This window comes from Silurus aristotelis, assembly GCF_946808225.1.
Source record: "Silurus aristotelis genome assembly, chromosome: 19".
Lineage (NCBI taxonomy): Eukaryota > Metazoa > Chordata > Actinopteri > Siluriformes > Siluridae > Silurus > Silurus aristotelis.
This window is the reverse complement of record NC_139592.1, coordinates 19,950,178-19,962,641: the sequence shown is the minus strand read 5'-3', so window position 1 is coordinate 19,962,641 and position 12,464 is coordinate 19,950,178. Positions and strand designations below refer to the sequence as shown.

Below are 12,464 nucleotides of genomic sequence, written 5' to 3'. Positions count from 1 at the left end.
CAACAGTAAATACCAGTGCCCACCTTTGTACTTTCCTTATCAAGCACACAATCGTCTACAGTTCTCCATATAGCGTTAAGGTTACTATGTTGGACCCCTAAAGTTGAAGAAGTTCCAGTGACGTCCTCCTGCTCCAGAAAGTGCGCGTGCCACTGAAAGCGCCTCGAACGCCTCGCCGCAGATTTGCCCAGTTTCACACACAATTTCATGTTTGCTCTTTGATCTCACTCGCTGTCCATGATGAAATCGCAGACTTGGTAACGCACGTGGGTAGAATAGCAACAGAAGCATTAATCATATTTCAAATGTTATCGAGCAAATAACAGCAGGATGCACATGCTTCTCTTTTCTCATATGTAATTTCTGTTGCCAGCTGTTTTTTTACCGTGCCAGCAGGTATTTTCAGAGGATAGTAAATCTATACTGCTTTACAAGCTGCACATTGACTGCTCTAAAATATATAGTATTGTCCCTTAAGAAGATCGATCTATCTATCTATCTATCTATCTATCTATCTATCTATCTATCTATCTATCTATCTATCTATCTATCTATCTCTCTATCTCTCTATCTCTCTATCTATCTCTCTATCTATCTATCTCTCTATATGAAATATATATTTCTAAGACAACTTCAATGCCTGCGCTTGTTTGACACATCAGAGCCGTGTTCGTCTACAACTGACTCGGAATCTGATCTTCCGGGGAATATCCACCTACACACTCACAACCGGAGCGGCACTGGTTAAAGAAGACTCGAAAGAGCAAAGTGTCATTACCGAAAAACCATTACAGTATTTATTTAGCAGTCATTAATTAACAGTGATTACGCCGAGCAGGACTGTTCATACATAATTAGCGATCGGGACGGAATAATGATTTTAATCTACTCTGATATCTAGGGTCTTCTTACATTCCGTGTCCTCTCTCTCTCTCTCTTTTCTTTCACTTTCCGTGTCTGTATGATTCTGTCAGTTCCAGTCTGTTCCTCACCCAGGCTTTTCCAGGTCACACCTGCACTGTGTTCCTACCGATGTGTCGTTTTTATTTATTTATTTTTTTTCTTTTTTCTGTAGCTCTCGATTGTGTCTTGACCGTATCTCTTTCTCCATCTCTGTTTCCTTTTCAGAGGACGGCTCTCGGAGGGGTTTTACACGCGACCCGGCGCAGCTCCATGGGACGCTGTTGCGCACGGCCCTGAGGAAGAGCGTGCAGGGTTTTGGCTTCACCATCATAGGAGGAGACAGGCCCGACGAGTTCCTGCAGGTGAAGAACGTGCTGAGGGACGGCCCCGCGGCGCAGGACAACAAGATCGCCCCTGGTGGGTTTGCTTTAACGTTAATCGACCCGGCGCTCACCAAAGTACCGTCATTGACGTATCTGTCGTGATTGACTCTGTTGGTGTCTTATACATGTACTAAAGGATGTGCTGTTGTTGGTAGCGGTGGACGAAATACACAAACCTTCTTTTCAACTATTGTATTTTCCGGACTATAAGCCAATACTTTTTTCCCACGCTTTGAAACCCGCGGCTTAAACAACGAAGCGGCTAATTTATGGATTTTTCCTGGGTTTTTCCCGGTTTCACAAACTTCAAGCTAAAAAAAACTGAGCCGGACGGGTTCAGGTGAACCAATGAAACTCTTAAAATAAATCAGATGCGCTCCCACTGAATCGGGCCGCACCACATCATAAATATGAATGAGGTTCCTCTGACGTTTGACCTGCCGCTCACTCTGACTGTCAACAGGAAATGCGAATCATTCGTCATGCTGAAAACAACCGGGCATGAAAAAACGCACTTCACCTGTGTTCTGAGCTGCACGGCATCGGGAGAAAAGCTTCACCGATGGTGATTTTTAAACGCACAACGATGCCAAAAGATAAACTCCCGAGAGAAATTGTTGTAAAAGGAAGGAGGAAGACAGTGAACGATGACTTTCTTGGTAGGCTACTGTTTAGATACAAGCCGTGTAACAGACACTGTCTTTCATTAAAGCCTGTGTAAAGTTCATTAGTTTCAGTGTAGACCTGCGGCTTATAGACAGGTGCGGCTTATTTATGTTCAAAATACAAATCTTTGTCAAATTCAGTGGGTGCGGCTTATATTTGGGTGCGTTTAATAGTCCGGAAATTACAGTACTTAAAAATACAATCACACAAATAAGCACACGGGTGATGTGTCGAGTTCGAGTCAGTAGTTTCTTCCATCATTTATTCCTCCCAAAATGTTCTGCTTGCTGCTGAGCCGATTCTGAACTGTATATTGGTGATAAATAGATAACAAGCGGCGATCAAAACAAGTTCCAAATCAGTTTTAGCTATTCATAAATAAAAAGGAATGACTGATTTGGTAAAAATGAAGTTGAGTTAAAAAAAAAAAAAAAAAAAAATGATAAAAATAATTTTCCAATAGGAAATATTATATGACTATAGAAATATTAAAACAGGAATTCTATTTATACATTTTATTTATTTTTTTCTCTCATTTGTTATCAGATGTCCATAGTAAGAGCTTGGGTCCCTGAAAACCTCCAGCTGTACCTCAGACTGACACTGGAGATTCCTTACTTTAAATTGTTCCATAAATGTATTTTCACAGAAGACCATCATATCCCCAACTATGGCCTTATGGGGGAATATAAACCTCGAAGTCGACCCTGTCACAGCTACTGTTATTGACTATAAAACGTGTCCTGACTAATCAAAACTAAGAAAGCGATAGAAAGAGAGAAAGTGCTGACCTTTCATTTATCCGCGAATGCCAAATGCTGTGAATAATTGAAGGCTGTAATATAAGGAGCTCAAACTTGTTGGTCACGTGGGGCACCGTTTTCTCTTTCAATAAGAAATTCGCTCTAATAGACTGTTTTTTTTTTTTTTTTTTATTTCTATCATACCAGTCTGGCTTTCAGTCTGGTAAGATGTTCCACTAGATGTTTTATTGTGCCTGTGGAGTTTTGTGCTCATTTCCCTATAAAGTCAGGTACTGATGCAGGTGAAACGAGGAGGCCTGGAGTGCAGGCAGCGTTCACATTCATCTCAAAGTGTCCAGCAGAGATGAGATCAGAGTTCTATAGCAGGCCACCCAAGATCTTGAACCTTAGGCCATGCAAAGCCTCTGCGGAGCAGTCGTTGTGCTGAGATCAGCATTTTTATAAATCGCTTTTAAAAATGCTTTGTGTGATGTAGTAGGTGAGAAGAGCAGTGTGTACTCAGTATTAGCAGTTTTATGGTGTTAATGGTTACAAATACACACACCGGCCCTTTAAGATGATGTCAGCGATGTTTGTGAAATGGGATGAGGCAGGGCGGGATGTCAGCAGGTTTCTGAGCGCTCTCTGGAAGGTGGCACTTCCGACACTACTCTCGGCTTTGAAAAAAACCCGCAGTAGTCAACGCTTTGTCTGAACTTTCTCCTTAATCTGAATCGAGCCGATCAGTGTGGAGGCTGGTAGTGAGATCTGATCTGCAGGTAAAATGACCATCTCTTGAGGTGATGTATACAACAGAGTATCAGTGTAATATATGTACTTAAGGAGATATATAGACAGAGTAAGTGTAATATACTGTGTGTGTGTGTGTGTGTGTGTATATATAAATAAAACCAGTATTTGTTGTCAAAATCCCATCGTTTCCTCATAGGTGAAATGTAGAGGGAGATTTGGCTCCCGTTGGCTTCTCGGACCTGATTAGTTTAATAACAGGTTCCTGTAATGCAAATCACACGCTTGTATTAATGCCCTCGTTCTATTGTGATAGGATTTCCATAGTAACAACACGTTACTGGTAACAGGAGCGCTCTATCATAATCTAAGTGTCGTAAAGTATAAACATAATCTAAAATATTCACCATCTGAGTTTCAAAACAAACAGAATGAGAATGAACAAATTCTTGTAAATATTCTTATAAATACGGGATTTTCTTTTCATATTCATTATTCATTCACATTCATTCTTTCTAAAATAATTTTAATGTCCCTTTTTTAAATTTCTTTTTGTATTATGTCTACTTTTTTAACAATTTTTAAATGATACATCATTCCAGAATATTCTGCTTGTACTTTAGTCCTGTGGTTTTTATTCCATTCGAACTGGGGCTGATAGAAGGAGTCTCCAGTGATCAAGCAGGAAAAACTTATTGACACACCATCATCTTCTAAACAGAGCAGTTCACCGGTTTACCATAAAATCTTTTTTTCGCATTATTAAAAAAAAAAAGCCCTTGCTTTATGGATCTTCCACAAGGGTGATTGCAGCTTGTAAAATGTCTTATAGAACTTAATTGAATAAGTGAGAAATTACACTCGTAATCAGTGCTGTAATAAAAATCAGAATGAAACGGTCAGTGCTAGTAACCTCTGAGGCGATAACACTGACCCTGGTGTTGAATCATTTCCTTCAAAAGCACCCCAGGTCATGCTGTAGAGTTTGTATTCCTTGCATCATTTTTATGCAGATTATTATCATTTATTTTTTTATCATTAAATTGGCTTGTTGCTCTGCTCCACAAACACCACCATCATATTTTTCCTGACGGAAACGTTTGACAGCAGCAACTTAAAACAGCTTCCTTCCTTCCCTTACTTTTTCCTATCCACCAACTGTGGAGCTGATAAACATCCACACCCACTAGATGCAGACTTTCCAGTCTTTGTTCTGGAAAAACATGCTTTGGTGAAATGTGTGTGTTCCAGCGTCTCCAGGACTGTTTGTATTTGACACAAACACAATCTCACACCATCTAACAATGACTCATTTATGTAGGTGTGGTTTTAGAAAGTCTTATTTCGAAGGTGGTAGCTCAGTGGTTAAGGCATCGGACTCTCGAGTGGAAGGTCACAAGTTTAAATTCCAGCAGCACCAATGCAGTTTTAATGGAGATTGAATTTTTATTAATTTTTTTTTTTTTTTTTTTGCATCTGAGCGACGTATTTTTGCCATTTTGCAGCAGGAATGGATCTTTTTTGCTCCAGGCTCGTGCTGTTTGTCGAGTTAGTGAGGGGAATGAGAGATCTTTTTTCAACAAGTCATTTGAGTCTGGAAATAAGTGTTTGCAGTAACACACACTTGAAGCAAGATGCATCTTCTGAATACATGTAGCTGTACACAGCCTGATTGGCTGGTGTAACTTTGACAATTACCCACTTCCTCACCCATTTTCTACATTCTCTACACTGTTAACTGCACGGCTGCATCATAGTATTTTGACCTGTAATTATGATGCACCTTATATGTTTTTTGTTTGTATTTTCGCCATTGTGGCAGAAGCCCTTATTTATATAACTGGGCCGTTTAAATGTAAGCGTATCTGGATTCTACATTACGTGTGCTAGCGTGCTCTTCCTCCCCCCCCCCCCCCCCTCCATTTTATTGAACTTTTTTTATTTTGTCTTCCGTCTCATATTTACTCAAAAGCTATTTTTGTTTGTTCTCGAGTTCACTGACTCCTGGCTCGTCAATCAGCTCTGGTGTGTGTCAAAGCGTTTGTGGTGTAACTCGGATAAATCGCACACGTCCTTTTTTTTTTTTTTGCGTATACATAAAAAAAATAAATAAATAAATAAAAAAAAAAGAACATAATATCCCATTATATATCATCTTATATTGTGTCAATAGGGCAAAATTGCCCGAGCCCTCTGGGGGAGGACGATAGCACAATCATATCTCTGTTTCTGTGTGTCACGGTGACATTTAAAGAGTCTGAGCTCAAGGAGGACAGATAGTGCTGTCCTCTGAATTTGCATCGAATGTGTTTCATGTCTGGAAGGAAGCTCACTAGGTGGACTAGCTACTCAGAATTTGTTCTTCAGTGTGGAATGCATAGATTTGAGGTGCAATGCATTAAAATAGCATCCTTTCCAGATTCTCACGTCATACCCCGTATTTTCGGGACAGACCTCCAGATCCTCTTGGATATGGATCAGGATCAATTATAATGAAGGAATACATGTTAACGCTGTAGGAACGGATTGGCACGTATATACACACAGGCACACACACACACACACACACACACACACACACACACACACACACACACACACACACACACACGTGCGCGCGTGCTAACACACATCATTCTGCAGGTTGATTCTTGCCTCGACCAATCACAGCGAGTTATTCAAATGAAGATCTTGCATGACCTAGATAAAGAATTTCGAACAGGGTGAAAAATGTGTGTGTGTGCGTGCGCGCGCGCGCACAGTTGGGTTTTTTGTAGTGCATGGCTTATGTTAAAATAAGGAACATTAAAAAAAAAAAAAAAAAAAAAAAAAGCAAAATGTCATTTAAAAATGTTTTTAACTAAATCTCTAAAAATAATTCTTAATGAAATATTTAAATGTGCAGTAACTTAATATTTTAACGGATCACTTATGTTTACATTTTAAAAACTATTATATTTAATGTGCATAACTGCACATTTGTTTATTTACAAATTTATTGTTTATTAAGCTAATGAAATTGATCATTTACTCTATTTATTTATTTGTTTATTTTTTCTCCTCCTCTTTGTAACAGGGGACGTCATCGTGGACATCAACGGCACGTGCGTGCTCGGGAAAACCCACGCCGATGTGGTGCAGATGTTCCAGTCAGTGTCCGTAAACCAGTACGTGGACATGGTGCTGTGCCGAGGTTACCCCCTTCCCGAGGACGCCGGAGACGAGGCAGTGGGGGACGCCGCGGCCGCGCCTCCGGCTGACAGGCAGCCCCTCGTACTCGACGGGAGGCAGGAAGACACCTCCGAACTCACGCTGCTGCAGCCCGAGTTGGTGAACGTTGTGCTGGCGAAGGGGCCGAGCGGATTCGGGTTCGCCATCGCCGACTGCCCACTGGGTCAGAAGGTCAAGATGATCCTGGACGCCCAGTGGTGCCGTGGCCTGCTCAAAGGCGACGTGATTAAAGAGATCAACCGCAAGAACGTGCAAACTCTGAGCCACACACAGGTGGTGGACATCCTCAAAGAACTGCCCCTCGGCTCCGAGGTCAACGTGCTGGTGCTGAGAGGAGGTAAGAACCAGGAATTACACACTATGAAAGCAATAGGGTGGATTTTATCAAGCTGAATTCTCTAAACTGATTGGTCAGAAGATAAATGCATTTTCTGATAATAAACAGATTAAAGTGAAGCAACACAATATGGGCATAAAACATAAAAGTTTGTGGACAGCTGACAATAAGATTCATCTGCTTTCTGAATATCCAGTTTCACATTTAGTCCGGATTTGCTTTTATAATAAGCTCCACTCTATAGAGAAGCTTTAGAGAAGGGATTACGCTTGTGGAGATTTGTGCTTAAGGGTGTTAGTAAAGTCAGGTACTGATGGAGGTGAGGAGGCCTGGGGGTGCAGTCAGCGTTCCAGTTCCTTCCAAAGGTGTTCAGTGAGGTTGAGATCAGAGCTCTATAGCAGGAGATCTTTCAATCCAACCCATGCGAGGCATATCCTCCTGTAATGGATGGATGGATAGATGGAGAGATAGAGCATCAGATAAGCAGGATGGATGGACTGGTTCCAGTGGCAAGAAATTTACTGCACCCCTCTAAAGAAGTGAAGTCGGGATACAAGGTGTAAGAGACGCCACAATAACAAACAGGAGAACAATGATGACCGTGTCGTTCTCCCCATGAGTTGCACTTCCGAGCACATAACACGGCGACGCTCTCTTCGGCACCTTGACACGGACCACTCGCACGGTACACCGGCGCCCTCGCCTTTTGTCAAAGCGTCTCGCGAGAGCCCGACAGACTGCTAAGTATTTAGCGAGAGAACACAAGAACGCGATACGCTTGTGCCTGAGAAAGAGAAAAAGGTGCTGATCGCAACACGTACACAGAGGTGAGACGTGACACGAGCGATGGGAGGGACAGGTGTGTAAAGATGAAGTTTCAGAGGTACAAACTCTCTGCTCTAAAACAGCAGTATCGGCTAAAGGAGCGGGACTGGGGCAATGGCGTCATTATTTTAATGACAATAGTAATGGCGACACGGATGATAAACACTCGGAGCCGCATCCTCATCCTTAATTACGCTCGAAGCAGGCGTGGCAGGTTTAATGTTTAATGGCCAGTCTTAGAGAAGCACTTTGTAATTTTTATAGCAGGCCACTGCACGTGAGCTGAATTCTAATAGTAATAAAAAGCTTGAAGGGCCCTGACACGCCGACCAAATCGACCCCACCTGCCCCCGTGTGCACCATGGCAGTTGCCTGGAAAGCATTTACAGCATCCCAGTATTGCCAATCGCATACATTTTATTGATCTCGCACTTTTAACAGTGGACGTTGTCACAAAGCAGATTTGACGGAAATAAATTAATTAAGAATATACATATTCAATTCAGAAATTAGTCCCTATATGTTTATTCTTCACGTGTGAATCAAGTCGGATTTATTGTCATTCCAACCAGTTCACAGTGAAACAAAACATTTCCCCAGGACCACAGTTCCACATCAGACAACATTAATTAACAAAACTAACAACAAAACGTGTCTAAAACAGTAACACAGCGGTGAAGGTGCGGAGGGAACAACTTTTTAAAATGATATGAGGAAGACATCTTGAGAGGAACCAGACTCAAAAGGAAACTCACAATCATCTAGGTTTGACCTCAAGTCTATAGTTCTCTCATTGTAGAGGTTCTTCCCCATAGGACACTGACTTGAGTGCAATTCTGTTTGTGGCAATTATAATTATATAATAATATAATAATAATCTAAAGATTAATTTCATGCAATTAAAGAGTTAAAAAAGCTCATCTTTATTGCTCCACAAGGGGGCACAAGATAAGAGAGGGGAACAAATGGAAGGCACAATAAACTCCGTAAACTGACTACTGACAATTAGGGATGAGAAGATCGGATCATTTTAGTGACTTGGTTGTTTGAATCTCTTTCATTAAAATAAACACATCTTTTTTTTTGAGTCATTTAGTTCATTTCGTTCCTTTAATCATCTTCATAACGTGTGTGTGTATATATATATATGTGTGTGGCAGTTTGCTAACATCTTCTCTCCTGGTCTCCATCTTATACAAGTTCTTCTGTTAAAACCACAAATGTCAAATTTGGACTCATCAGTCTACAGAGGTTTCCTCCAGACAGCCACTGTCCAATTCTTGTGTATTTTGCATATAAACAAAAAGGAACATGCACGTGTCTTGTACAGACTTGTAGACTCACTCGTACAAGAACAAAGTTCATGCTTTAAAGTACTTTTTAACGTTTCCTTTACCTGGCCGATTTCCTGCTGTGGACGGTAACCAGGCATGACCAGCTTGTAGCCTCTGAGGCAGAGCATGAATGTTTACGCAAACGTGGTTAATAGATAAAGCACTTGACTGGACCTAGTAAGTCACCTGACTGCATTTGACCCCAGTGTTTACATATTCAATTATTCAACCACAAAAATGCGTCTGGGTTCTTTGTGAAACCGGATCTTCATCTGTCTCTCTCTCTCACACACACACACACACACACACACACACACACACACACACACACACACACACACACACACACACACACAAAGAGAGTTCAGTAGTTTATGAATCATGCCATTCCTCTTCAGTATTACACACTTAGTGTGGAGAATACTGCCACTTAGTGGTGCGTCAGCCCGTATTTCCATAACACACTAAATTCTAAATACAGTAGCTTGTATTCATATATATACAAAATATATTCCCAGTAGGATCCGACCATCTTGAATTCAATTGACTTTCATCCGCTACATACAGCAAACCATAGTGACAAAGCAAAAGCATCTTGTTTTGTTCCTAAACGATAAAGTTACAAAAAACTAAAATCTCTTGTTCAGATAAATACTGAGTGCATTGCCTGAGGGAACACTAAATTGAGCTCAGGTGCAGCTTGTTTGCATCGATCACCTTAAGATGCTTCTAGAACTTGACCGGAGTCCAACTGTGCCTAATGCAACTGATTGGACATGATGTATAAAGGCACACACCTGCGTGTGTAGAAGGACCTACGATTCGCAGCACGTGCCAGATCGAAATGTGAGGCGTGAGCAAGGATGTACAACAGTCTTTAAAGCTTTAAACGCTGAACTGAGCACTGAGAACAAGTTTGGAAGCACCAGGAGTCTTGCTGGAGATGATCGTACAGGCAAGCTTAATAAATAGGTTAGAAAGACCATGGTCTGGGAAGTACCCAATGACCCTCTAATAGATTTTAAGTTTAATAGGTAGGAGAACATTCTGGAAGGACATCTAACTATATGGACAAAATTTGTGGACACGAGAGCATTAATAAAGTCAGGTGCTGATGTAGGAGAGGTGAGGGGTGCAGTCAGAGTTCCAGTTCATCCCAAAGGTGTTGAGGTTGAGGTCAGAGCTCTATAGCAGGCCACTCAAGATCTTCCACTACAACTCATAAACTATATGTTCATGGAGCTGGTTTTGTGCGCAGGAGCATTGACACGCTGGTACAGGATGGGTCTCCTAGTTCAACTGAAGGGAAAATGTCATGCTTCTGCATTCAAAGACATAAATCTTTAATTAATGTAGTGTTTATCAGAAGAACTAGAAAGTGATTTTATGAGCTGGCAATTATAGAATAATAAAAAATGTTCCAATCACCCAAGCGCTACACCCGGAAAAACTAATTTGGCTAATACATACATACATATATGTGTGTATATATATATATATATATATATATATATATATATATATATATATATATATATATATATATTTATTATAAAGCATGGTGATGGCAGCATCAAACTATGGGCTGTTTTCCCACTGTCACTGCTCAGGCTTTAAACAAGGCCCTTAATGTTCAACTTCACATTTTTATAAATGACATAAATGTAATTTATGCCAAATGCTGCAAATATTGTCGAACGCCAGCTGAACACAGTGTGCAAAAAACAAAGGGGTGTGAATCTTTATCGAATTGTAAATATTATTTGTATGACTATAATTTTACAGCATTACCAGCTTCTTGTGCATGTCTGACCCTCTTCATATTGGTGTCAGTTCTTCTCTCGTGCTCTAATCCACAAGCTTTTAAATCTTTTAGATTTTTTTGCCCCCCAGTCATCGCTTCCCTCTAGTTCTCTGTTCTTTCTCCCCTTCTGACTTCCTTCATTCTCGTTTTATATCTCACTCATTCGCTCTCTCCCTCCCATAGGTCAGACGTCTCCTGTGAAGTCTCTGAAGCCCGTAAGTTAATCGAACCACTTTTAATCACAGAATTGTTGGGCGCGAACGCACACACACGCTTCGGGGTTGGGAGTTTAATGATATCGGGCCGCGCTCCTAATGACGGCGCGTGTGCAGAATAATGAATCGGCTGCGCCGTACAGAGCTGGGGCCCGACATTGCGCTGCATTATTCACTGACTACTAATTTTCAAGGCTTTGTTCGTGCAGCGTTATTGATGCACATTAGAGTCGCGGGGTGAAATTTCTGCATCTAAAGCACAAGCTTTAATCAGATTATTAAAGCAGCTGTATGTAATATGTAATTTTTGATGATATTACTGCCCAACAAACCTCTGTGATAAACATATAAACACCTAATAAACCTTCCTGAGATGCCCAAACTTACAAAATAATGTTTTTGTGTTAGTGTGCCACAGCAATGCCCATGCCAGCGACCCAGAAGCATGAAGGAACGACCAGCACGATCAGCACGGATTCCCCAAGTCCTGTTGAGCCGCTCCCTCAGATGCTCCCTCAGATGCTTCCTCAGACTCTTCCTCAGACTCTTCCACAAGCTCCACCCCATTCGCTGCCCTTTCCTCCCAACATAGCACGCTCCAACTCGCCCAAACTGGACCCATCCGAACTCTACCTCAAGTCCAAAGCCATGCTTGACAGCAAGCGTGAGTAGCATTTGCATACATTTCCATTTTACAGCTTTTAGCACGCGCCCTTTTCCAGCGTGACGTTCTAAAGCACTGGGTCCCGAATATTAATACTATTAATAATGAATCTGTTAGTGTGAATTTATAAAAAAAATTTATCGACACTGGCATCTCCAGTTTGTCCAATACATGCTGGGAATTTATCCACCAATCTGGTTGGTCCATTTGAGTAAGGTAAGGTGATGAGGGAATACTACAGAACTACATTCCACCTTCCAGCTAATCAGAATCTAATATTCAGACAGGCCATGGTGTAAAAGTTGGTACACCGTAGTTGACTCTTGACCTCGTAACACTGTATTTTCGTCTCTGCAGCTGCCAACACCAAGGAAGTAGATGTGTTTATTAAAAGGAACCAGGAGTCTGGTTTTGGCTTCAGGGTTCTGGGCGGAGAAGGAGCAGATCAGCCTGTGAGTGATGTCATCATCTGGTCTATTTTCCAACATGAAATGAAGCGGACATGCATATAACCAGCTACTACTGTTCCAGCTAGCATTAGAACTGTGTCCTCAGTTATTCAATATACATCAGTCAGTGTTCCAAAGAAAATTATTCAAGCACTCATTC

General features: G+C 41.3%; 1 protein-coding gene across 1 annotated transcript in view; it reads left to right on the top strand.

Moving 5' to 3' along the window:
• Positions 1 to 12,464, top strand: part of magi3a (membrane associated guanylate kinase, WW and PDZ domain containing 3a) — a 127,078-nt gene that overhangs the window by 106,662 nt on the left and 7,952 nt on the right. The window contains exons 10-14 of the mRNA XM_083570694.1: positions 1,129 to 1,320; positions 6,522 to 7,013; positions 11,160 to 11,191; positions 11,600 to 11,855; positions 12,213 to 12,307. Coding sequence (XP_083426820.1) covers positions 1,129 to 1,320; positions 6,522 to 7,013; positions 11,160 to 11,191; positions 11,600 to 11,855; positions 12,213 to 12,307 — 1,067 coding nt within the window. The remainder of the gene's footprint in view (positions 1 to 1,128; positions 1,321 to 6,521; positions 7,014 to 11,159; positions 11,192 to 11,599; positions 11,856 to 12,212; positions 12,308 to 12,464) is intronic.